A 25,798-nucleotide genomic window follows, 5' to 3' on the forward strand; every position below is an offset into this window, starting at 1 on the left:
TCCGTCACGTTGAACTTTTTCGGCGAAAAGAATGACGTCAACGTCTCTCCACGTGAATAATGAGAAATTTCAGTTCCGCGACTACAATCGACTTGCCCGATCCGGATTGCTTCTTCGCCTTGACATTTCCGTCGAAGACATTCAGAGAACTCTCGTATTCTCCATCATGAGCGATCGAAAGGCATTCGTTGATTTTTTGAAAGCTCTTTGTCGGTTGCTTCATAGGCCACTGTGTTGCCGGATATACCGTGTTTACGAGATGCTATTGTCGAGACAGTTATAAAATTTACACAGCAGTCGGAACGTTGGAATAACTGAAAAAAGAATTTTCATAGATATTCGAAGAAATTCGAAATCATCGAAAATATCCGAAGACGCGGGAAAAAGCATTTGGCAATTCTAATGATAATTATGCAAATCGCAGCTTCACTAGCGCATATACTTACCTGTACGATTCATAAAACAAATCTGTCCGATGTAATTTGTACCTCTGCAAGACACCTCCGAAAGAAAAACTAAGTTAAATTATATACGAACGCTCACGGATACGTATATTGTCGCCTATAAATACAATGAAATGTACAGTTTTTTTATTTCGTCTTAAATACGACATTATATTACAACACAGGAATCGCGCGCGGTTTATGTTCCTCCTTAATAATAACACAACAGGGAGAGGGAGAATCGTCTGTATAAAATATACAATCTCGCGAATAGCAGACCTGTAAGTTACTTACAAGAACATAGTCGGGCTTTACAAACCGTGTGTCGCTTTGTCGGCTATGCGGAAGTTCGTGAAACTTCACGGTGAATTCATTAGGATGATCCGAGACACGAGCTAAGCTACGGATCAACCGTGCCTTGTGCGCTGAATGGAAGATTGAAAGGGAGATCTTGTTTATGTCGAGCGATGACGCACGCGAGAACAATTATAGGTGTGCCGTCAGCGAAATCGGATTATCTAAACGTGTCTTACAAGGGAAGGTCTGGAAACCGTCTCTCACCGATTTCGACGAGCCTTGGGGGCTTCGCCAACTTCCGCATAGCGTACGTCCCAAAACGCCTCTATCTGCACGGCACTTTTTATATTACAATTAATTATAGCACCATCGATTCGCTTCTCGTTTGTCAACTGCAGCATCATAAATTACACTGTTAACAGTTCTCCCGTCGCAACATCTTCGTGTCAGAGAGCACTGGTTGTCTTCAAGACTCACTGGGATCCTGCGCACAATGTTCAAAAAGAGCTCTTTCAAGGCATCACTTATCAGAAAGTTTCTAATCGATTTTCTCTCCGCAGCAATTTCATCATTCTTGATAACCTAGTTTCAATCATTTCCGACGATTCTTTTCGAACGGAATTATCTCGGAAAGTAACGAACTAATTGAACCCTACGGAAAACTTCTCTATAGCAGAATCTACTTCGACTTGACGTTGAAGTCAATTTACATCGTGTGCCATTGAAAAGAGATTGATCGTTCGCTCGTTAGAGTTCTCTTTCCAATTGTTCGAGCAAATTTTCGCTAGAGGAGAATCGAGGTAGCTCGTAGGGACATCCACAGATCTCTCTGCACCTCTACGTTCTCGAGCCCAGCGTGCTTGGATGGTAAAGCGTCGTCTCGGCTCCCCATTCATACGGGCCCTCGTGAGGGCCCAGTGTGACCATTGTACCGGGGCCCAGAGTCGTGTGAGACCCGGCACTGACCATTGCCGGGCCGGAAGACACGTAACTGAGAGGCGGTCGCGGTTGATCGCGCAAACGTGCGTGTTTTACTTGCCGTTTATACCTGCAAAGAGAAACACACATCTTGCAACATTTACGTTCCGACCTCCTTTCTAAACGACATCTGTGCGGCCCGTGCTATGAAAAAGTGGGTCTCGAGCGCGCGAACGACCTTAACGCGCTTATTGTCCAGCACGTTCCAAACGACAGAGAGAACAAATAATTACGAACTATTGATAAAGTAACGAGATGGGAAGAAAAACATTTTAACTGTATCGCAAAATAAAGTCAAATATTGCGCGACTCTATATAGAACTGTAAATTAAATATTGAAAATTTGACAAATGAAAGGAATCAGGATATGTCATAATTCGAAAAGATGAAATTATTTTCTATCTTCATTTATCATGATGTCATAATTTATATCATTATATAATGATCTCATTTATGATTATATCAGTGTATCATTTCACTATGCATCATTATTTCGTTGATACAACTATAATAACATCTTTATATAGATACATCATTATATAGTTTATTTATCAAGATATATTTTATATTTTCAATGTTTTGCCGATTTGCTATCATTATACATAAATTGTCGAAACAACTTGACTAAAAATCTCTATGGGCGAGCGAAATTGATCACTTACTTTGCGTGCATGCAGCACAACGCGCAGCTGGAGACGACGGTGGCGATCCCGACGAGGACGGCGATCGCCAAGACCCACATCTGCGTCATGGAGGCGTCAGCACGCGCCACCAAAGCGGCGCAATGTTGCACTTTCTCCACGTGGTACGTGCTGTAGACCTTCTTCAGCTCCTCGTTCTTCGGGTCGGTCAACAGCGCTCTCATCTCGTCCAGGCCGTAGGACTCCTTGCCGACCATCTGGAAACACGAGCTGGTGGACGAGAAGTCCAAGGAGTTGTCCTCCTTGGAGTAGAACTGCGTGTCGTAGACGTTGACGCTGATGGGAAGTGAGAGCGCCTGCTGGACCGCCCTTTCGAAGTCCTCGAGCGTCTTCCTGACCTCGACCGGTGGCTTTGAGAAGACGAATTTCAGCATGTCACGGTCACGTAGCAGAAAGATCCTGATGGTGATGTTCGTCTCCCGTCCCGGCGTCGCCGAGTTGTTCGCCGACACGAGCATCTCCATGAAGCCGTCCGCGTAACCAGCCATCGACCCGGTCGTCCTGAGCTCGCCGGTGCGAGGGTTCAAGGACAACTGCGACGGGATCTCTTTCTGCGACATGGACGAGTCTACCAGGGACGTGAAGGAGACCTTGCTCATGTTGTAGTTGATGGGCAACGCGCTGGAGTCGATGTCGTCGGCTTCCAGAGTAATCAAGCTGGTGTCGATAGGCACGTTCAGGCGCACTCCCAAGGTCACGTTGTCCTTCTTGAAGCGTGGCTTGTTGTCGTCGATGTCCAGCACCCTGACGAGGACCTGCCTCTCCGAGGGATCCTGCCTGTTGTACGGCTTCGGCACTATGTCTGATCGCCTCGAGGTGTACTTGAAGCATTTGACAGTCAGCAGGTGGGACTCCGCGGTCTCTCGATCGAGCCGACCGTTCGATTTGATGACGGCGGAATTGTTCTCCAGCCGCTGCACCACGAACAGCCCAGCCTCGTTCCCGTACACGATCTCGTAGTCGATCATCCCGTTCTCGCCGATGTCCTCGTCGATCGCCTCGATCACACCGACCTTCGTGCCCAGCGGTGACTCCTCCAGCACGCTTAGCTCGATCGGAGGACTGTCCAGGTTGCGTTTAAAGTGCGGCTTGTGGTCATCGATGTCGTTCACGATCACCTGCAGCACCCTGGTCGCTTGCTGGGGCGGATCGCCGAGATCCTGCGCTACCAGGATCAGCGTGTAGCTGTCCTTGATCTCGCGGTCGAGCAGCTTGCGCGTACTGATCAGTCCAGTCTCACCGTTGATCCTGAAGGCGCTCGCGTCTTTGCCGAAATTACCGTCCTCCAGGAAGCGGAAGGTGATCCTGCCGTTCGGCAGGTTCGGGTCGTCCGGGTCGGACGCCACCACTTGGAACACCGGACTGCCGACGGAGGAATTCTCGGAGATGTAGGCCACCTCCTCCAACGTCGGTCGGATGAACAGAGGCACGCCGTCGTTGCTCACCACGTCGCCGATGTACAGGGTGAGATCCACGTCTGAGAACAACACCGGCTCGCCGTTGTCCTCCGCCCGCACCCGCATGTTGTAGGGCTCGGTTCTTCCTTTGCCCGTCAACGCTCGCGCCGAATAAATCTCACCGGTCGTGTGGTTTATCTTGAACAGCCCTGAAAGGGGAACAACGGCGGTCAATCATACTATGAACATTTTGAATTACTTCGCGGAATACGGGGCGTTTTGTGGGTCTTGAACATAGCATAATCACCGAAGCAATCGAAATGATTGCTTTGTAATTTTTCGTAAAAATTATTCATATTTATAACGATGATTTATATCTTTAATTGGATTTATATATTTTAATTGAATACAACTGAATCAATATCTTCTTTCTCTTGCATTGCATTTTTCTTTTCGAAAACCTGACAGCTTTGGTAGAAATAGGTCGTCATACTTCGATAGTTCTACTGTAATTAATTTAAACTTTTTTTGTACTTATACTTTTTTGTAAGAAATAAAGACCTCGCCCTCGTTCGCAATTTACCATTGGCTTCACCCTCGTCGATGATTTCATAGTGGATTGCGCCGCCTTCGTCTTCGTCGGGGTCGATAGCGGTGATGTTCACCACGCTGATTCCCACAGGCGCGTTCTCAGGAATCACCGCCGTGTAGGATTCCTGCTCGAAGCTGGGCTCGTTGTCATTGACGTCGATGACGTCAACTGTCACCAAAACTCGACTGCTTCGTTGCTCGACCCCACCTTGCGGCATGTCCGAAGCCACGACGTAGAAACGCAGGACCGATTGCCTCTCTCTGTCGAGAGTCGTGTTCGCAGCGATCTGTGAAACATCCATTTCTTTAATTATTCCGGTAACTCGAGGACGTAAAGAACATTTAAGACATCTAAAATGTTAATCTTTCAGATATACTTAAAATTGTTATGCTGTTTCGTATTAATTTTTTTATCTTGAAGTTAAATTAGAATATTTTTAAAATTTCTAGGGTATATTTTAAACTTCGGTATTTTCTCCGAATATTGAGATATAAAATTTAAATAAGAATATTGGGAAATATTCATTTTACCTGAATGTTGCCCATTATTGGGTCCACCTCGAAGAGATTCGCGTTCTCGCCAGTCAGAGAGTATCGCACTTCGCCGTATCCTCGTTTGATCTCCTCTTCGGTGCTGGAGCTGTCCATATCGGTCGCCTTCACATTCAGCACAACCTTCGAGGACTTCGCCGACTCCAGCACGGAAATCTTGTAGTCCTTCTGATCGAAGATCGGACTGTTGTCATTGGTATCCTGAATCTCGACGATCACGTTGGCCTCCGACATCTTTCGCGTTATATCGTAGTCCCTGGCGAGCGCTCGCACTTTGAAGCGAATAAACTGAAAAAACGAAACAGCCCCGAATACCTCCAATATATTATAATAATAATACGACCATATTAATCGCAATATCAGAATCAGCATATCAGTAATAATTTCAGCGATAGTTTTAGTCACAGCAATTGTAGTATCAGAATCGTAATGTTATAATTCTATCAAAAATTGCAAAAAAATAATTTCGTTCCCTCCATTTTTCTCTCTCAGAATTTCTCTCGTCACACATCTCGCTACCTTCTCGTTCAGCGCTTCGTAATCCAGCCTCTTGCTCAGAACCACATTGCCGCTCTGAACGCCCACATTGACGTAGCCTTCGTCATCGTCCTCTCTCACCAGCTCGAACCTCTGAACCGGGTATCCCGTCATCGGCTCTTTCGCCGATAACATCAACAGCGTCGTGCCCAACGGCTGCTCCTCCGGCGCCGTAACCCTTATCGTCGGATTGTTCGCTGACCATCCGGGATTGGTGAATGTCGGGTTGTCGTCGCTGTAAGCTTGGACGTAGATCGTCACTTCTACCTTTGCTACTTGTTTCTCCTTGTCGACGACCGCATTCAAGTCCTGCACCTGCACCGTTAATATCACAACGGCGGCCACTTGATAATCCAACACCTGGTTCACGGATATTAAACCGCTGGTGGAATTGATACGGAAAGCGGTCTTGTAATCGTAAGACGTGGTGCTCTTCAGGGCCACGCCGGTCTTGTCGACGGCCCGTATCGGTTCCACGAGAGAATACTCGAGATTCGCGTCTGCGTCGGGATCGGTCGCTATCACCTTCAAAACGGGTTCACCTGCGAGTAAGAAGTCTCCTGTGATACTTTTCATCAAAAGTACTCGAACGAGTATTGAACAAAGAGGAAGCAAAACTTTCAAGGTAACACTTGTTAATTGAAATTACGTAATTTCACCAATGATTGATTTCAATTTTGTTCGTTGCTGGAAACCTACCGATAGCGGCACGTTCCGAAACGTAAACCTGATACGTGGATTCATCGAAGGTCGGTGGCTTATTATTCACGTCAATGATGTTCACTGTGACAGTAGTGGTGGCGGTTTCCTTGACGGGTGTGCCGGAATCAACGGCGTACACGATCACCTCGTACTTCTCACCGCCGGCCTCCAAATCCAGGCGAGCGTCAGGTGACACAGTTATGATACCCGAGCTATAAGTCAAAATCCCTATTAATTGTTGAAATATTAATCTTCATTTCGTCATATTTCCACTAGCAACTTTTAAAAGTAAAATTCGAAGAATTAAGAAAGATTGAACGCAGGTAAAAATTGTTTTCCATCAATTAATTTCTGACCACGCAAATTTCAATTATCGTGTTGTAGGCTCCCTGTAAGGTTTCTAGGCTAATTGATACACACCTGGAGTCAATGACGAAGTTATCCTTAGAACCGGACGCGATGTAATACTGCAACAAATTGTCCCTGCCGTCAGGATCATTGGCGACCACCCGAATGACTTCCGTTCCGGAAGCAGCGTTCTCCAAGAGCCTCGCCCGATAAGTATTGGGACCCGGCAAATTCGACTTGTAATTTCCCCGGAAGATGGGCTTCTGATTGCCCGGCACTCCAACGCGAACGAGGACTTTCGCCTCGGAATATAATGGCAGTGTGCCAGTGTCCGTTGCACGAATCACCAATTCGTAAATGCCTCTCTCAGTGTCGCCGGAGCGAACCGGCTTCGACATGATTACCTCGCCCGAGTCCGGATTGACCTGCGGAGTTTATTAAATTATTTTAATTGTATATCAACACATCCTTAATAATTGTTTATTTTCTTGATCTACGGAGATAAAAACAAGCATCCAAGGTATATTATAAGTATTTATAATGCAATATACATTCTCATTTAATTTAAATTTAAATTAGAGTGTATTTAATTTTTATTTATTTATTTGATTTTGTTTAAGTTAAATTTTATTTAAATTCAAATTAAATGAAATGTGAAATTAAAAAATTGCAATTATAATTTATATTAATATCATATTTCATTTTCACCAGATCGAGTAATATTCAGCTTCGCTAACGAACCGTCAGTCAGAAAGACAAATGTGAGGACACCTCGGTTACGAACCTTAAAGACGTCGTCCGTCATGCTGTTGTGTCTGCTGATCGAGTACACGACTCTTCCATTTCCCTGAGTCGGCCCATCAACATCAGTCGCCCTAACGAACAATTGAGGATCGAAACTGGTGGCACCTTCGCGAATGGTCCTGGAATATTCCGCCTGCTCGAACACCGGCTGGTTGTCGTTGACGTCGTCCAGTTCGATAAGGATATTAACGGCGGACACTCGACCGCCGCCGTCTTTTGCTTCCATCGTCAAAGAGTAGGACTTCTGCGTTTCATAGTCCAGCTTCTTCGCTACGGATATGCCACCCAACTCCGGATCGGTGCCGAATTTGTCCGCGCCGAAACCACGCAGCATGTACGTCAACTTGCCGAAGGAGCCGCTGTCGTAGTCCCTGGCGTAAACGTCGCCGAAACGAGTGCCAGGTTCTGCGTCCTCCGAGACTGACAGTTTGTACACCGACTGCGAGAATTCGGGGCTGTGGTCGTTGGCGTCCATCAAGTGGATGTGCACTTTGGAGACCGCCACCTGCAACATGGAGAATGCACGAATAGAATTTTATAATAAATATCACGATATAGAATTTTGCTAACGAGCGAGATATCGACATATTTCGCCTTAATTTATTATCCTTCCATTTTATATATACTATTTACATTTGAAAAAGTTATAATATTTTTTTCGTGTGTACATCTCAGGAAGATTTCTAATTTTTAAAAATTGATTATCTCGTTAAGTAGATTAAGTATAATTAATTGAGAGATGTTAAGAAACTTTGTCAAGCTGACCACTTTGCTCGCCACAGTGGCAGCGACCTCGAACTCAAGCTCCCTCTTTACGGGATCGTCCACGTCGTAGTCGAGAACGTTGACGTCCTTCGCCTTGATCACAACCGGCACTCGACCCTGAGCCTCTTCGGGGCTGACGGTGAATGCCTTGCTAATTCCAGGATACCGCGGCACATCTCGCAACGTCAGGAAATACTTGGCATTGTCGCCCACGTCACCGTCGCTCACGATCATATTCAGACCTGCTTAATCATGATGTCGTCAGTCGGAAGAATTTCTTTGAATTGTAGAAGAAGAGACGCGGACAATGGTATGAAGGTAGAGAAGGTAGAGAATAGCGAATGCTATTTCTGCCAAGGTCTCAACCTTCCAAACGATTGTTAAAGAAGCAACAGATTTAAATAACAAAAGTGAATTTAGCCATCAAAAATAAACTAAATTTCCAACTATAAAATTAGATGAGAGGGAGTTCAAACGTTAACTTAGAAAAATTGAAGCAAATACAGGGTGAGTCAATAACTATTATCAACCTGAACATACTTTCGAAATATGAGAGTTGAAGGGAAATTTTCTGAAGAAAAATTGCGTTGATGTCAGAAAAATATTTTTTATATAAGAATAATTAAAAAAGTTATATTTATAAGATTACAGGTAATCAGACTGGCACGACTAATCGGCTGAACGACCTGGTAACGGAGTGTCCTTTCCGATGTCCTCGGAGATCCTGATGTTGAAATAATCCTCGTTGAAGACGGGCACGAGGTCGTCCACGTCCGTGACGACGATCGTCACTACGGACGTGGAGCTGTCGGCCGGAATCTCGTCATTGATCAGTTCGGTGGCTCTGACCTGGAAGTTGTAAATGCCGCCGTTCTGCAGGATCTTGGGATCCTCACGATCCAAGGACACGTTGGTCGTGACCAGCCGGCCGACCGTAACGTCACCGTCGCGGGACACCACGAGGTCGAAGTGGCCCGCATCCTCGTCCTCCAACGTCAGCAAGAGATTCCTCGGCTCGCCGGTGTCGCCGTCGCGCGCTCGCACCATCAGGACCGTGTGACTAGCTGCGGTGTTCTCCGGAAGCGCCGCGCTGTAGGGCGCGTTCAGAAAAACGGGTGGCTGATCCTGCGCGACGAAGCAGGACGTGACACAGGTAATCAAATCACCCGGGACACGTTGCATTAGAGCGATCGCGGATCTTGAAAACGTGACTCGCCCTAAACGTTCGCGCTGACAGGCAATGATTGAATAACCGAGGACGATTCCCCGCCAATTTCCTCGCAAACTACGTTATTATTCAATATGAGGCCACCGTCGGCTGTAACATGCGGGTCGCTTGAGCGAGGTTCGAGACCTATGTATTTACCTGAACATCGAGGACGTCGACAGCGACGGTTGCTCTGGCCTGCAGCCGCTTCAGCGGGTCGCTGGCTCCGTCGACGGCCAGCAGATTGATCAAGTACGAATTTCTTCTCTCGTAATCTAACGGCTTTGCCAACGTGATCTGCACGTCGTATCGTCCCTCGGCCAGCTGCAATCATCGCAACGATATCATTACTTAATTCCATTTCTTCGAAATAAAAAGGAACACCTTATTGCATATTACATTAGCGGTCAGACTGCAAATGAATATAGTTTCGAAGACTCAGAAAAAAATACGGATTTTTTCGGTTTCTTTCCGAGCAAAAATTGAAAGAAGCAATATTTTTTTAATTATGCAAACGAAACGAAGTCGTGGTGCGATAATGAGGAGACCAAAAGTCCCTTGAAAAATTAGCGATACACTATAGTGTTATAAACATAGAAACTTTTGCTCGTCCAGACGTTTTGATTTCATTATAATAATAACAGGTACGAAAGTTGAAAGATATAACGCAATATTGTTACAACATAAGCTTAGTCTCGCAAACGCAAAGTCATGTGTATAAAAGCGGTTTCGATGTAAGTCAATAATAACGGGTTTTGCTCTCCTTATTATCGCACTGTAACTTCCGTGCGTCGGCTGTTGTTGAACATTACTTGGATTTATTTTTATGAATTTCTTCAGAGCCATTTAACTTGTTTTCGAAACACCGATGACGAAATTACGGTCTACGTGGACGAATGTGGACGAATTAATTACCTTTTCTGTGGAAATATCAAAGACCTCGCAGACGTCGTCGTCGCGCGACGCCGCGACACATTGCACGTGCACGTCGGCATTCACACCGCCATCCCGATCGGTGATCGTGATCGTGCTCGAAGGAAGCAGCAAGCCGCCAACGTCGGCGCTCTCCGGCACCCTGGCCGCGTACGGTCGGCCATGGTACACCGGCGGATTGTCGTTCTCGTCGAGCACCGCTATCTCACGACGAAGAGACACCGTGTTGGGCTCCGATCCGGCGATACCTTCGTCTGAAAAGAGTGAATTCGTCCTCAACGAATTTAACTCGTGTATCTAATTGATGTTAGACATGTCACAATCGCATAATTAAAAATTCACAGTAAATCTGATTTTTATCGAGATTTCCTTCAAGTCCGCGTCACGAATTGTTTAAAATCTAAATTAAATACAAGTCGTACGTACATCAAATGCATGTGATGAGAGTTAAATGACAGTGTATAAATTAAACTAAACATGCGTAGGTTGAAGACACTTGTATAAATTTTACCCGTTATGCTAATGATGACTTCGATAAGGTCCTGCGTTTCCCTATCCAGGGCTCTCCTCAGGATCACGACACCGGTCTCCCGGTTCACGGTGAAGTACTCGCCGCTGATAGAATAGTGCAGTCTAGATCCTTCGGGGTCTTCTCCCTGAAGAGTGTAAACAGGAACGCCAGGTGGTGTGCCCTCCGACACGGCCAATCTGGCCATGTCCCCGCCTTGAATGAAGTGGGGCGCCCTGTTGATCACCTGACCCCATGACGAAGACCACGTGGAGACCAATAGTAATAGAATCGTCCACATCGTCACCTGCGGTAGAGACTCGCACTTAATCGAATAGTTGGTAATTGTAGAATAGCAAGTGAATCATTGAAGATTGCAATTAGAGCAACGGTTGTAAATAGCGGATGGCTCTTCCCGCAGGCCGCACTGTATTGATTTTTATGTAACTGTAAATGTAATAACGTCGAACCGAGAGACTTAGTTTATTTATGTAGATGTAGGAACAATGAATCATCGTTGTTATGCACGGTAGGTGTTAAGTTGGTGGCAGTAAATGTTAAATGGAATTGAACATTTTGAGTAAAGATGAGCTTAAAGTGAGAGATCTCGGTACGTCACATACGTGTGACGCTGGTAGCGAACGTGTTGAGTCGCGATCCATCGGAGGCCGTACATCCGCTATCAAAGAACGTCTACTATCGAGAGCCTCGCTATGAAACTGTTAATGGACGGAGCGGAGTTCGTTGAACTATTACTCGAAAAGCAACAGCCGGCGCATAGACGAGCGTGATAGGAAATGGCGATCGCGTGAGTAGGATACAACGAGGCCCGAAGTCGCTCCGGCCTCTGTTCAAACGCGACTATCTACCGCCTATCGCCTTCCTTTTAGTCACTCCGCGCGAGAGAAGTACGGCGTCCCGTGGAACCGCGACCGGTACTCCGCAGCCTGGGCAACTGACCGGCCAGCCGTCAGAATGCGTTTTCCGCCGCGAGTGAAACGCCGTTAGAAATCGGATTCCATTTCTGGCTAGTTCGTTCGCGAGATGCCGATCTATATAAGAGAACGACGGCTCGACGACGTGACCAAATCGAATCGCACCGATCACGCCGCTGGAAACGCCGGAAAAGCGATGGCGTTCTCATCTCATAATGCATCCGGCATAAGACATTACCGAAGGGAGGACGTGGAAATACAAAGAGCTGGAAAGAAATTAATTCCACGCCGTGTTTTATGAGGGAAAACGGCCTACATTATAATTGTCACACAGCGACAGTTAGTTGCTTTGATTAAGCAAATTTATATTTAAAGGAAAAGTCGCACTTTCCACGTTTCTACGAAATTATGCGCGAAACTATGCCTCGTAGGAAAGAAGTCCCCCGAATTTGAGAAGAAATGCTTATTAGAATGTTGTATCTTTAATTTGTATCTTTAATAAAAATACGAATAAAAAATGAAAATATGTTCGAATCTTTAATAGAAATATTCAAACAACAGCGAACAGCTTTGAAAATTTTATTTTTGATGACTTAGCTTTCTTTTCTTAATCATAACTAAAGATATTCAAACGACGGCAGACCAGCGGAAGAAACCCGCTGATTCCCCGGAGATGACATTGATGTAACGAGAGCGCAACGCGAGCGTGACCGTTCCTCTTAATTAACGTTCCCACGCAGCATCCTCGGCGAGTCGGTTTTATCGTTAATATCTCTCGGGGAGATAAGACGATCCGGCGTAACCGGCGCCAGGAAGCTCTCGACGTCGTCGAGAGCAACAATGACATGGCGTGGGGTAATGGCCCTGCATTTCCTCGACGCCTTCGTGCGTGCAGAGCGACCTCGACTTCCGCGTTCCCCGCCGGCCGCGGATCAGGGAGGATTGTCCTCGGCTGAAATGTAATTATCAATCGAGCGAAGGAAGGAAATTTACGGTCACTGATACGGCCGGATCTCCTTCTTCTTCGCTCATGTGCCAAGAGCAGTTGGCGAACGCGAAGAAGTCTCATTATACCGGCCGGGAGGAAGCGCGTGTTACGCGCGATGCAGAATGCAATCTCCTGCAGCGAGAATACGACACGCGAACGAGCGCGCACGAGTGAGCGCATAATAGCGCATGTGGCACAGCGCTCCGAAAGGATATGCGAAGACGGTGCTGATGATTGCGGGCACGTGTCTGTTTCGTTGCTGCCTCCGCGCGAGTCCTCTTCGTGTTCTCACTGGAGGCTCTTGCGGATGTTGATCCAGATGGTAGATTCGGATAACAATCGCTAGATACGTGCCGATTAGGCTGGGAAGCTTCCGTATTTGAAATATATTTCCTTCCGGCTGCGTCAGCTATAATTTGAGTCACTCGTTGAATCGCGTAATAACGTCGGCCGAGGTGCACGTCTCGAGCAGAGGTGTAACTGAATTGAAGTTTTTTAGCTCGTTATTAGCTCGTCACCGGCTCTGATTATTCGCCGCAATGTAGACTCGGTTTCGCGAGCATCCGTTGCCTAGCCATTCAATGTGAAATATGATGGAGTAAATAGCATTGTCTGTTTTGAAATATACACACTACGTGCGAAAATTAAAGCATCGCCTTCCGGAAAATAGGCAAACTTCGAGGGAGTGTAACTTGCTTAAAATAATGATATTTAGAATGTTTCGAAATTAATTCTATAGCTTGAAATGTTAACTTTTTAGACTGATTTTAAATGTACTTATTTGCTATGGATCTGCAGAGACGCAAATCCGTCGAAAAGACAAGATTTTTCAAAGTCTGGAAATATTTTTATTAAATTTATCTCGCAAAAATCCGAAAAAGGCAAAAATGGGCTTAGTTAGTACAATTTCTTATCTCATGGCAGTTTCTTTCGTCTATCATCAGAGCTAACTTATTTTCATAGCTAAGAGAAGTGAGCGTTATATTACTGGCTAGTAACGTTAGGCAGAAATTCACTACCTTCTAGCAAGACAGTCACAGAGATTTTACGCGAGATTGCGGTCTCTCCTCGTCATCTCACGATGAAAGTGGAAACCTCCAGTTACAGTCTCCCAAAAACGGCATTCCTCCGCGTAGGGCAATTATCCTTAATTGTCGAACGTGGCACGAGACAGCTCACGCAGATTTGAAGACGGTCGCCGTTCGGTCCGTGATTGGACGCGATTTTGCAATCGCGACTCTTACTCTTCGCACAGACCGTAGAATGGTGTGTGACAGTTAATCGGATCACGTTATCCCGGAGCCGACGACTCGCGGTCCCTCCCGTTCTTCCGTGCTACTCAAAGTAACGCGGAAAATCGTGCGGGGCGCGGAAACCGTGACGCGACGCGCGTTGTGCCGCGAGCACGATGCTCCCCGCACGGATTACGACACGTAGAGAACCTTAAACAGTAGCGACCGTTACTGCCAGCCAAGTATAAAATGATACCGCGAGATTGGATGATGGCACCGACCGCGGCTTGTATGCGAACGAGCGAGCGAGCGAGCGAGCGAGAAAACAAAGAAACGCGGCTCGGTGTAACGCGGAGTGTTTGGAAACGAATCCTTGCGAAAGATCGGCGCGATTGCGCAACGCAACGCGCCGATTGTGTTGCTCTACATCTAATTACTGCTGCTTACGTGAACGATCGCCATAAATCTTCGCGACAGATCAATTTGTCGTAACGGGATCTTCTAACGGATTTACTGTATGCATGCACGCTCGCGTGTCCGTTGAATGCACAAATCACTGAGAACGTGAAGAGATTTAATTCTCGCGACGTGACTATATTATTTTTAAATAAAATTGTTTAAAAAAAAATTATTTTTAAGGAATAGCATCCTTTCACGAAAAACGGTGGATTAATCCTTAAACCGGAACATCCGCTTATCAGGCGGATACAGTTTTACAATTTATTTTTTTTTATTACACCGGGGTATGCATAGAAATTTAAATATATATACCTAACATCTGTAATTTGATTTTTATCTTATTACCATATTTTTTTTTACTTTTATAATTTGATTCTAATCTCTCTCTCTCTCTCTCTCTCTTTCTCTGAATAGTCCTGTAATTATTATTCTTGAATTTCTTCTTATATTGCATGACTCTCCGCGATTCGCAGGAGTGCATTTAATTCATCAGGTATCCCAATTCTCACGTCGGGATGACTGAATAACTGGAATTAATCGAGTCTATGTAGGCGATGACATTCGAATTCGTCGGACCTACTCTAGAAACAACTCCAAGACCGCCGAATCGAGAGAAGGGGGAACGGAGAGGAAAGATTATAAGTAGGACAGATAAGTTGAAAGACCGAGAGAGAGAAAGAGAGAGAGAGAGAGAGAGAGAGACGGGATGACTGAGAGGCCAAGGGGGGAAGGAGAGAGGGAGAAAGAAAAAAGCCGTTACATCCCTCTTCCTCCGGCCGCCGTTACGTTACGCTCTTGGAATCCTGACACTGCGTGACCAAGTGATGCCAGGATGAATGACGAAGAAAAGGAATATCCTGCTGTGCGCGTATCTTCTTGCGGCTCTTCACTTTCATCAGCAAGCCCCGCGGAAAAGGACACCAGTTGCAAGATGAACGAATCTTCAACAAGCCGACACGCTTCCTCATCTCTGCGAATTTTCATCCAACGGGATCTTTCACGGGGAATTGACGGTTCGAGAGAAGTGGCGCCGGGAAGAGAGAACGATCGAGGTTACCTCTATACATCTTCTTCGGCTCGGTGATTTACACGTGACTCGCGACTGCAATGTCTCGTGCGAACAAAATCACAAATTGCAGCTGGAGACGTTATCTTGAATGTCATTTTGTCAACGTTACGGAGAGAAAAAGAGAGAAAGAGAAGGAACTAATCCATATCAGGAAATAATATTGCTTCCGCATCACTGCACAGTTTGCAACTTGCTCGCGAAACCGAAACCTCCGTTTTATAGTTTTGAAAGCTTGGAAAAAATCCGGTTTCTCCGTTTTTCCGCGGGTTTCTTCGGTTTCTTTCCCACACAGAGAAAAAGGTTTCTTTAAATTTAGTACACGTATTTGTTTGACTTGAGTTTTTTAATATAAACAACTATAATTTAACGTCAAATATCATTTTGTTCGAATAAAAATGTTGTCGTTGCACTATAATAAATGTTGTTTGATAGAAAAACAGTTTTATTATTTTGAAGAAATAATATTTCGTTTTTAATAAAACAAAAATTTATTTCATCATATATTAAATATTATTGCATTGAAACAAAAAATTATTTAATATTTTTCTAACGTGGTGTTTCTTCTTTCAAATGATTTATCATTTGTGACAACCAATGTTTAAATGAAAAGACAGAAGAAATATGACGTAAGATTGATGACGTATTTGACGTAAAGATATTTATATTATTTAGAAACCAAACAATCCTGTTTGTTGAAACAAACATTTATTTGTTTGCTTTATTAAAAGACAAATTTGAGTTAAAGAAATTTTATTAATTCCAAAGAAATCTTTTTCTCTATGTGAGAGAGTAGAAAAATTCGTTTAGAATTCACGTGTGTTCAATTAAAACCTGTAACGTTTATTTTTTCCCGTAAAGAAAGTAATTGCGCGCACTTAACTGAAATTAAATAATGTTAAATTTAACTTCAGCTGCGTACATACTATTATCTTCGCTACGTAAAAAATTAAATGCGGCAGGTTTTAACTGCACGCACGTGAATTTTTCTAAACTAATTTATCTATCCGTTGAGGAGAAAACAGAAAAAATTCGCGGGGAAATGGAAAAAACCAGTTTTTTTAGGCTATACTTCGTTCACTCCTTTTGCAGCGACTTGATTATCTGCGGAATTAGCGGTGTCCCCTTAATCGACGAAAATCGCGCGGATCGAAGTCGTGGTCGAAGAAGCGCCGTCGAAAAATCGACACCCACGCGGCTTTTCCCGCTTGGCGAACTTGACACCGGTCCCTCGCAACCAGGACTTCGCCGACTCGCAAATCTGCCGGTCAAAACTGGTTTCTTCTGGCGGAATGGCGAAAAAGACAACGGGGGCTCGGCCGGACTCGTGTTACTGCGCCGGGCTTATCGATGCACCGACAATTCGTCGGAATTTTCGGAGGTTCGTTCGTCAGGCTTCGGAAATTTGAAAGAAACGTCAGACAACGCGACTGTACATAAGGACACGTGGACAGTCGATAGCTTATGACGCATTCCGCTCGGAGAAATCACGTCGAGATGTTGGCATGCTCAGACGTTGTTCGTATAATTGCCGCTTTGTGTTAAACTTGCGATTTTATTACGACTCTTAGGTATCATGAAAGCCGGACGGCTCCGACTGGTTCTAATGTCGTCGCCGTGTCACCGTTCCACGGGTACGGGACAAAAGGAGAAGCACGGTGATACCGTTGCGCCAGGAAATCCTCGAGGAGACGATACCCTCAATCGACGACCTCGATTCCTCGATTAGCGCGCGCCCTCGAATCTAGAATCCGATCCTGCTCCTCTTCTCTTCGCTACGCGATTCCCTCAAACGTATGAACAAACTTTAGACACTCATCGAGTGTTCCCCAACGGTCGAATCGAAATTAGTAATGCATCGTCACTAATCACGCGGAATCACCGATTAACAAATCTGATCGAAATGATAGATGTCGCGGATTACTTTCAAAAGATGAGACATTCCCACTGAAGCTGTAAATATGATTCCAACAATTCGGAGCAATGAAGACAACCAAGAGTCCCCCGACGTTTCCATGAAGATTTTTCGAAATTGGCTGATCAACAACAACTGAAGCGAGGACTCGAAACCAGGTCAACTCAGCTCAACGGTTGTTCAGGGTGAACCAACGAAGTAAGAGTCCGGATTGCAAAATTGCGCGAGCTATCTCGTTCCACATTCGGCAATTAAGGGTAATTGCCTTACGCGGAGGAATGCCGGTTTTTGGAGGACTGCGGGCTTCCACTTTCATCGTAAGACGACGAGGAGAGACCGGAGTCTCGAGAATGGAAGCCCGCGTCTTGCAACCCTCCGCGTGAACATTCGACGTTATCCGAAACACCTGGCCCGCGACGAACCGGAACAGACCGGTCACAATCGGACCCGTCTAACAAAGAACAAACTCGGGATTGCGTCGAACGGCTCTCTCCAAGCGACTGGCGAGTATCCAGGTCAACGTTTTCGGTAATTATCGTCTCCATCCGGCCGATGACCGGTGCGCCAGGATCCTGCCTCAACAGTTCCCGCACGTGAACTCACCTTCCGAAGAGTCACTGCGAGATCCCGCGCTGGCAAGCACGACGAGCGTTATCACCTCATCGTGTCACGACACTGCACGTGCTAGATTCCCGCGCCACCGCGCGTATTTCACTCGGACGGGCACGCGAAACCGAAGCGTAGAATCCGCATGACGCACCTGCGGACAGGTAACAACCGAAGGGACGGCGGAGAGGCGAGAGAACCGAGAAGGACCACCGTGTGTTCTTACTATCCTCGCGGTCTCATCGGCGTCCGTCGCGTTTCGGACCGAAAAGAAGCAACCGGTGTCTGCCAGCCAATGGACAGGTCTACACTGCATCCTAAGGAGGTATGCGGCCTCCGCCACGGGAGTGGAAGGTATGGAGAGAGAGAGAGAACCAGCGCGCCTCGGAGTAAGGAGAGCCTATAGTCCGTGCCGGTTAAAGCCCCACCGATCACTACGACCCGAGGGGCGAGCCTTTTTTCTCGCGTTGCCGTTCTCTCTTTCTTTCTCTCTCGCGCTGTCTCTCGGGGCGCTGGGCGAACCTGGAGATCTGCACGACCTGACCTTCGGCCGCCAGCCCGGAGGGTCGGCAACTCGGTCTCGAAGGGACTACGTAACTCGCGCAGATGATTCGCGCTTCAATCAGGATTGCGATCAGCACTGAGAGAAAAAGAGAACGAGAGAGAGTGAGAAGGGGGGTGGGGGGATATTTTAGTCCTACACTTAGGGAAAAATATTTAAAAAAATATATTTATTCTGTGGATATTAATCACATGTTTATCTAAATTTAATTTTTTTTATTTAAATATAAGACAATTTCCTTCACACGAATTTCCAAATTAAAAGGAAATGTAATTTCCTTATTTTAAGAAAATTCCTCGGCGTAAAAATGTATATATTAGTATAAGTAAATATGTTATTAATATGCACCGAATAAATGATTTTGTATTTTTTAAAATTATTTTTCCTCAGTGTAAGGTATCTCCTTTATAAAGACAAAATTTGTAAGTACATGATGAAAACTTTAGACGACGAGAGCGATGACAGTAACTTATAACCGGAGAATAATACAAGAAGAACGAAGTGAAAGAAAATAAAGCTAAGAGACGAAGAAAGAGAGAGATTACGTCACCGATTTTCCTGACATTTCATTCGCGCCGGAATCGATCGCACGAAGACGTTGTGACCTTTCGACGTAGACTCTCTAATCGATCCTCCGGGTAAATCCGGCGAGGAAAACTCGGCTTCGTGAAGCGAGTTGATCGACGTCGCAACCGATCGCGCCTTCCATCTCGCGTAAGTTACGATGAATTGAGACGCACTTTAATAATTACACTTTTAAGAGAAAACTTTGCGGGAGAAAGCAACGTTTTTTCTTCTTTTCATCCAATGAAACGTCCACTTTCATGAAAATGATACAATTATCTCATTCAGAAACCCCTTTATAGTCCAGAGCCGTAAGTACCGCTTCATGTTTAATCACCAATCGACGGATCATTACCGCTGGAAACTGAGGCTGTTAAAAATAATGCAGCGTTATTACAGTGTTTAACTTGTCTAAACATATCGATATATTACACAATGTATCCAACATAAAATATTTCACTTCTCTTCGCTATTCGTGAGCAACCGCAAAAAGGAACATAAATTTCCCGCCAGTAATTGAGCAGTAATTTAACAGGCTCCTTCGATCTGACGTAAAATAAAAATAAATATTACATCAGTTTTCAATGTTTAAAACCGCAGAAGTGAATGATCAATCGAAAGAGAATAAAGGCACGATCTTCTGATATCGACTCGGTCGTCATGTCAGTCGTCTAGTATACACCGCTCCTGAAAAGTTGCGTCTCAATGCGACGCGTTCGAGCCAATCCCTCCGCGAGAGATTCTCGTTCTCGTCCATCCCGTCAGGAGATGGTTCAAAAGGTCCCTCTCTCCCGCAGTAAGGCGAACGTTTACCGTGTGCAGGCTATAAAAGAGCAATGCTAAAATGCCGAAGGCTCGGCGCGTCCCTCTCTCTTACTCCTTCTCTCTTTCTCTCTCTCTTTCATCATTCTCTCACCGGTTCTTCCCTTCCTTCTCCCTCCTCCGCACGGTGGGGATAAAAAGGACGCGGAAAAGGGGTATCCGTGAATCGCGGCGCGATCGGGGAATAAGGACGACGGGAGAGTAACCGAGAGAAAGGCAGAAAATCAAGCGGGTAAGAGGAGGAGGCCAGGTAAACGGAGGAGAAGGAGAAGGAGGAGAAGGAAAGGTGCTAGAGCGCGCGGCGAAGGGGACTTGTACAGTTAGCAAAGGCCGCAGCGAGCGACTCCACCTTCGAAGATAGAATATCGGCCGGCCGCTGGCTGCTCGGACGGAAATTGTTTTCACTTGGACGCCGATCGAGATCTATTCGCGAGACCTGGCCGGTGATCGAAGCTGCCGGACCGGACTTTGGATCTCTAGTCGCGCGTGCTTCAGCTTCCTCGTCAACGCTGGTGGTGTCGAAATCGTGGCGCAGCAAGGCGAAAGGAACCCATACTACTCGACGGTCTCCGATCCACAGAATCGATGCAATCTCAATTTGAATTGCGCGACGGGTCCTTGATTAATGAGCAACGCGACCAGTTAGCGATAATTAAAATTGAAACTCCGGGCATTGTATGATAATTTTTACGACCGCAAATAACAGCGAATTTAAGTGAAATCAGCCGCTGACCATCGCAGTATATGTCGACACACCCGTCTCGATGAATAATTAATTCACCATTAATATTTAATCCTGAATTATCATATATATGAACGTAGAATTTCATTCCTGAAAGCGTGTAAAAATGTTTACCTTTTCTCCGTGTAGATCTATCTTTTCTTGTACCTGAAAATATCTATTTTCAAATTCACCTTTGGTATTGACATCGTTGATCGAATGATTGTATTGTCACGATTAATTCATCATTAAACATTTTTACATGCTTTGAGGAAAGGAATTTCATGTTCGTGTATACGATAATTCAAGATTCAATAACTACTGTAGCTTAATTTTTCGCCCGGGTCAATTTTACCCATGAACAACAAACCAGGATTCATATTAAGCTATACTGCATCCACGTGGTGCGTTATAATTTTCATTAATTGATAATTAGGTGTTAATTGCTGGTTGCAAAGGCACGAATCGACTGAAAGATTAATATACCTTCTCAGACGCGTATCTTCGTGATCAGAGTGGCGAGCCTTGCGTACGAAGCCACAAGACACGTAACGAATTACATGTGCGCGACGATAATGAGCTACAAACGATAGCGAGCTGCGAGAGGGGAAAAGAGAGGCGTGGGAGAGATCGCGTCGTGCGAGCGCGCGTGCAGGCATCATCGACGCAACTTCTGCGCCTTTCTCCCTCTCTGCGTTTCTGCAACTCGCGGGGACGACGTTTCGTTGCGTTGCCAACATGTCCTGTTACGAAGCATGGGAAAACTCCCGTGAACTACATGAGGCAGCAAGGGTGTTGTCGGTTAAATAACCCACTTCTCACGAGTACGCGCGCTCCGCTCGTACGCGAGCGAGACCTTTTGAGATCGGCCAGCGATTCTCCCCATCCGATTATTATCGCCCGCCGATTGCATAGAATCGCTATTTCGAGCTTGAGACGAGCCGCTCCCGGCGAGAAGGTGCTCTCGCAACGCCCCCCAGGAAAAACGGGAAAGTGACCCAGTGCGCGCTCGTTTTCACTCGGGCGAGCTCGCGTGAAGAATTGAAGCGTTTCTGACGTAAGGACGAAGTACATAATTCGCGAAGCAGTATAGTTTGAAGGAAAAGTCCGATTTTTCTCATTTCTTCATGGATTCTTCTCAGGTTTCCGTCTCAGGTGTAGAAAAATTAGTTTAGAAAAATTCACGTATATTCGGTTAAAACCAACCATAATTTTTTTTTTCGTAAAGAAGATAAGAAATCGAGAAAATCCGCGACAAAGTTTTTCGCGCTCGAGGGGAATTTTTTTTCTGAGCGCGGAATAGATATATCCGTTTATCTATTTTATTTTATCCATTTATTTCTCTCATTCGCGCATCTCGATATCACCCGAGAGCGATCGGAGAAAACTCGCAGTGACGTCGAGTTATCGATACGACCACTAATCGAGTAGTTCCGCGAAGAATGCAGATCCCGGAAGTACTTTCGAATGGAACATTCGCGCGATCCACGCACATAACAGCTTTCTGTTTATTTATGAGGTATCATGATGGGCTGTTATGAATCCGATCGTTAACTTACCTCGCATCATCGCAGCATCATGCGTATGCTAATCGTTTGATAGCGGGGTAATCGATGAGATGTTACAACCGGGTATCATCACCGATTGCACCGTCATACCGTTGCGTTTGTACAACGTAAAATTAAAATTAGGAATGTGTCTATTCGACGAAATGTTTTGTTTAACGAAACGACGAGACGCTCAACTTGAATTTTCTCCCCGACGATATCTGGAGACGGGGGAGACAAAACGACTGGAAAGACCGAAGCGTAATTTCACGAGCGTAATTTTCTCCCAGCTTGCAGAAATATTTTACGGCTACCTGCGAAACCAGTTGGCAGGCAATTCCATTGATTGCCCTTCGCCGATAAATTATCCAATCAGAGCGAATCGCCTTTATCGGAGTTCGAACCCTTTTTACAGGCTTGACGTTCCCGTCCCGCGAACGAGCGAGCGATCTCGATGCGCGCCTACCTACACGCCCCTTTTTTATTTGATTTCCAATTCTACACGCCTGTGGGACAAATCTTTCGTGTAATTCCCAATATTTCTGCGACCCGATCGAACATGTGTCTGCAACGGCATCGATTTCACGGCGACCTTTTACCGCACGCTGCAAATTTTCAAAGTGTGAAAAGGGTTGGGGGGTTTCTCGCTGGCGAAGGGTGAGCGAAAAGGCATCGCCAAAAAGAGACGTGCATTTTAGAACTGTTCATAAATATGAAACGTCATTCTCGGCGTATTTCAAGCGGTTTGTTGTATTTTTTCCAGATACATGAAAGTATCCTCGCTCGATGATGCATTTTGTACGTAACAAATATATATACACAGAGAGAAAAGCGCTACATTCATGTAATATTTATTCAATCCGAACAAAAATTTGCTAAGAATTATTGGAGTAATTATTCACTCGAATGTGGCGGTTTTTTTTCCATGTACATCTGTAATCATGAGATCCCCGAGTCGCTCGTTGCTGTTCTAATTAATAGCTGGAAGTAGCCGTGAAACAAAGTTAGTTAAACTAACAAAAAGCGCCTATCCACATCTCCTCTTCATTACTTCGTTCCGATTAGATCTCGGCGAGTTAACAACGACGCGATAAGCCCGCGCGAATTAGTAACGATCACCATAAGAAAGCGTGACAACGAGTCGCAGTGCGTTCGCACGTAGAAAAAGGGAAAAAAGAAAAAAAATGATTAACAGCGCGGAATTTCGTGACGTGGAGTATCATTTCTCCCGAGAAAGGAAACCCGACGAATGCAGGAAGTCGTGCCAGCAAAATGCGTCATCCCGGCGCGAATATCGAGAACATAGTTATTCGTTTAGTTTCGCGTCCCGCGCCTTTATGATACCCATGGGCGTTCAAAGGCGCATAATGCCGAATATAATAGCCTAGCCTCGCCGTGAGAGAAAGTGGTTTTATTCGAAGTCCGCGGGGCAGTCGCCGCGGTTAAATCTCATTCGTCTTCGTTTTACGGCGCGCGGAAAAGTTACGTAAAGTATTTCCCCCTCCACGACGTAGTTCGTCGACGCACAGGGAAAAGTGACGGTAAATTTTATGCCGTCGTAGCAAATAGATCAGTGTAATCAAGTGAGATCGGTTTATAGTACGTAGCAGCGTAAAACTTGTTGTCACTTTTCTCCGCGACGGCGTCGTTTCTCATATCTCGCGCGCGCTCCTTTCATTGGGAATAAATTCTCATCGATGATATTTGAAGGCCGAAAGCTAAAACGAATTAAAAGACAGAGAAGAAGTAATTTCTCTCTCCCGGGTATAATTTTTCCTCAGAAGTAGTCCGCGCACGGAGAAAAGTAATTTGCTGGCACAGTAAATTTTATGCCGTCGCGGTAAAACCTGTCTGTTATCGCGTGGACAGCGAAACGATTTGTTAAGTACTAATTGCCATTTGCTGGATATATTTTGTTAAATCTGCAAATTATTTTTGCTGTAAGGACAAATTAAGTAAGGACTTTTCCCCAAGGACGGAAAAGTGAAAAGTGAAATCTCATCAAATTAGAAAATTTACACTTTTCACGAATTCAGAATTGGAGGAGAGGATTCATGGCCGACAACCAGATGGTCATAAATTTTCTCCTGCAGTGTGAACTCGTGAAAAGTATAAATTTTCAAATTTGAAAACACTTCACTTCTCACATTTCCGTCCTGGGGGAAAAGTTATATGATCGATACACAGATAATCGCCTTCGCTCGGTGAAAAAAGAATAACGAGCGAGAAAACTCAGAAAGATAGCGGGATAGATGCACGAGGATGCAAATGACGATGGGACGCACAACCGTTGCGGCGCATCCTGAAGAATGCAACGCGCCGTAATGACGTGAGATATCGAAGGTGGATCTGTGCCAAGTCGGCCGGCGCGCCTCTACACGAGAGGTGCAACACGCTCGTAAACACGCGCGCGGAAAATTGCTGCTTAGAAGCGTTACAATTATGCAAATCGATCGAACGGTGCCATAATACTCCTCGCATTATGCGCTTCATCTTCCGTTTACGACGGGAGAAATTTAGCGCGCAAAAAGCGACGACGCGCGACGAAAGTAGTCGAGCCGACGCTCGTCTGTTATCAGACAGCCGGGAAATTTCCAGAGAGCGATTTCAAGATAGTCCAGCGATTAAGTGATGCATGATTTCAAGGAAAAGTACTTTGCAATCGCTGGCTTGGTCAAGCAACAGGTCATTAGTGGAGGGTTCTTGTTGCCGGAGCGATCTGCCGGATCGCTGCATTCCAATGAACCGAGGTCGTGAATTATGAAAAAAGATATTAAAAACGAAGAGGAAATGTTTGACAGGACTAATTTACGTAATAACTGCATGATAAGTGCTCAAGGAAGTAAAGTAAGAAAATTTACGGAACTACTCAATTATTAGAATAATGTAAAAAATGGACGGACCCTTCAAAAAGCCGGCCACACGTCAAGATTGGCAGGAATTCGAAGCTCCATTTTTTAATTCATTCTAACAGTTGGGGTATGTTTCGTTTAGTATGTTTCGCAAATTAGATCTTTCATTGGCTCTTGGTTGGCTTTCCTTCGTTTCCTATTGATTAATTGGGCATCAGAGAACTTTGATATTCCGTCTTTTAATTATTAAAGAGATTATAATTCGAAGAAAGAAAGATTTTAATATCATAAAGAATAACAATGGTGAGTTCCTGATTTTGCCGATAAATTTATCTTTATCATTCCGTTGTTCTTGCTAACAGGTATGAGCACGGGGGGTAGCCTGCAGCACAGGGAGGCTTTCAGCTAGAGACCTGCAATCACATTTCGCAAAATTGTGTCAACATAACAATCCCGACGAGAGATAGCACTCAGACGACTCGTATCTTGAGCTATCACGAGTCATTTTTATCGCTCGACTTTTCATTTTTGTTACTTCCTTCACGTCCTGTGCAAGTAGACACAAATTATTTGCAACCCTGTCCCCTCCGTATGACGACACATGTCGTGGTCGCTTTCATTCGCACGCGATACGCGCGCCGAACGTTGGCGATCCGACGCGAAGTCGAGGACTCGCAATCCTCGCGACGAGAACACGCGGATCCTTGTTTGTTTCGGTAGAACAAATTATTGACAGTACACTCAAAATGCGAGAATATTTCTCAGT

The 25,798-nt window shown here is 45.3% G+C and overlaps 1 protein-coding gene across 1 annotated transcript; it reads right to left on the reverse strand.

Annotated features, from left to right (window-relative positions):
• Positions 1-568: 568 nt before the first annotated feature.
• LOC106746128 (cadherin-87A) lies at positions 569-18,040 on the reverse strand. Its single transcript, XM_014622360.1, has 14 exons — positions 17,962-18,040; positions 10,767-11,070; positions 10,238-10,509; positions 9,482-9,646; positions 8,802-9,240; positions 8,116-8,357; positions 7,331-7,855; positions 6,619-6,971; positions 6,196-6,410; positions 5,479-6,038; positions 4,939-5,247; positions 4,400-4,694; positions 2,381-4,025; positions 569-1,788 (listed from the first exon to the last, which is right to left on the reverse strand). The coding sequence occupies exons 2-14, from the start codon at positions 11,062-11,064 to the stop codon at positions 1,578-1,580; spliced, it is 5,529 nt and encodes a 1,842-aa protein (XP_014477846.1). The 5' UTR covers positions 11,065-11,070; positions 17,962-18,040; the 3' UTR covers positions 569-1,577.
• Positions 18,041-25,798: the final 7,758 nt, after the last annotated feature.

Source organism: Dinoponera quadriceps, unplaced genomic scaffold, assembly GCF_001313825.1.
Source record: "Dinoponera quadriceps isolate SergipeBrazil2010 unplaced genomic scaffold, ASM131382v1 scaffold1782, whole genome shotgun sequence".
Lineage (NCBI taxonomy): Eukaryota > Metazoa > Arthropoda > Insecta > Hymenoptera > Formicidae > Dinoponera > Dinoponera quadriceps.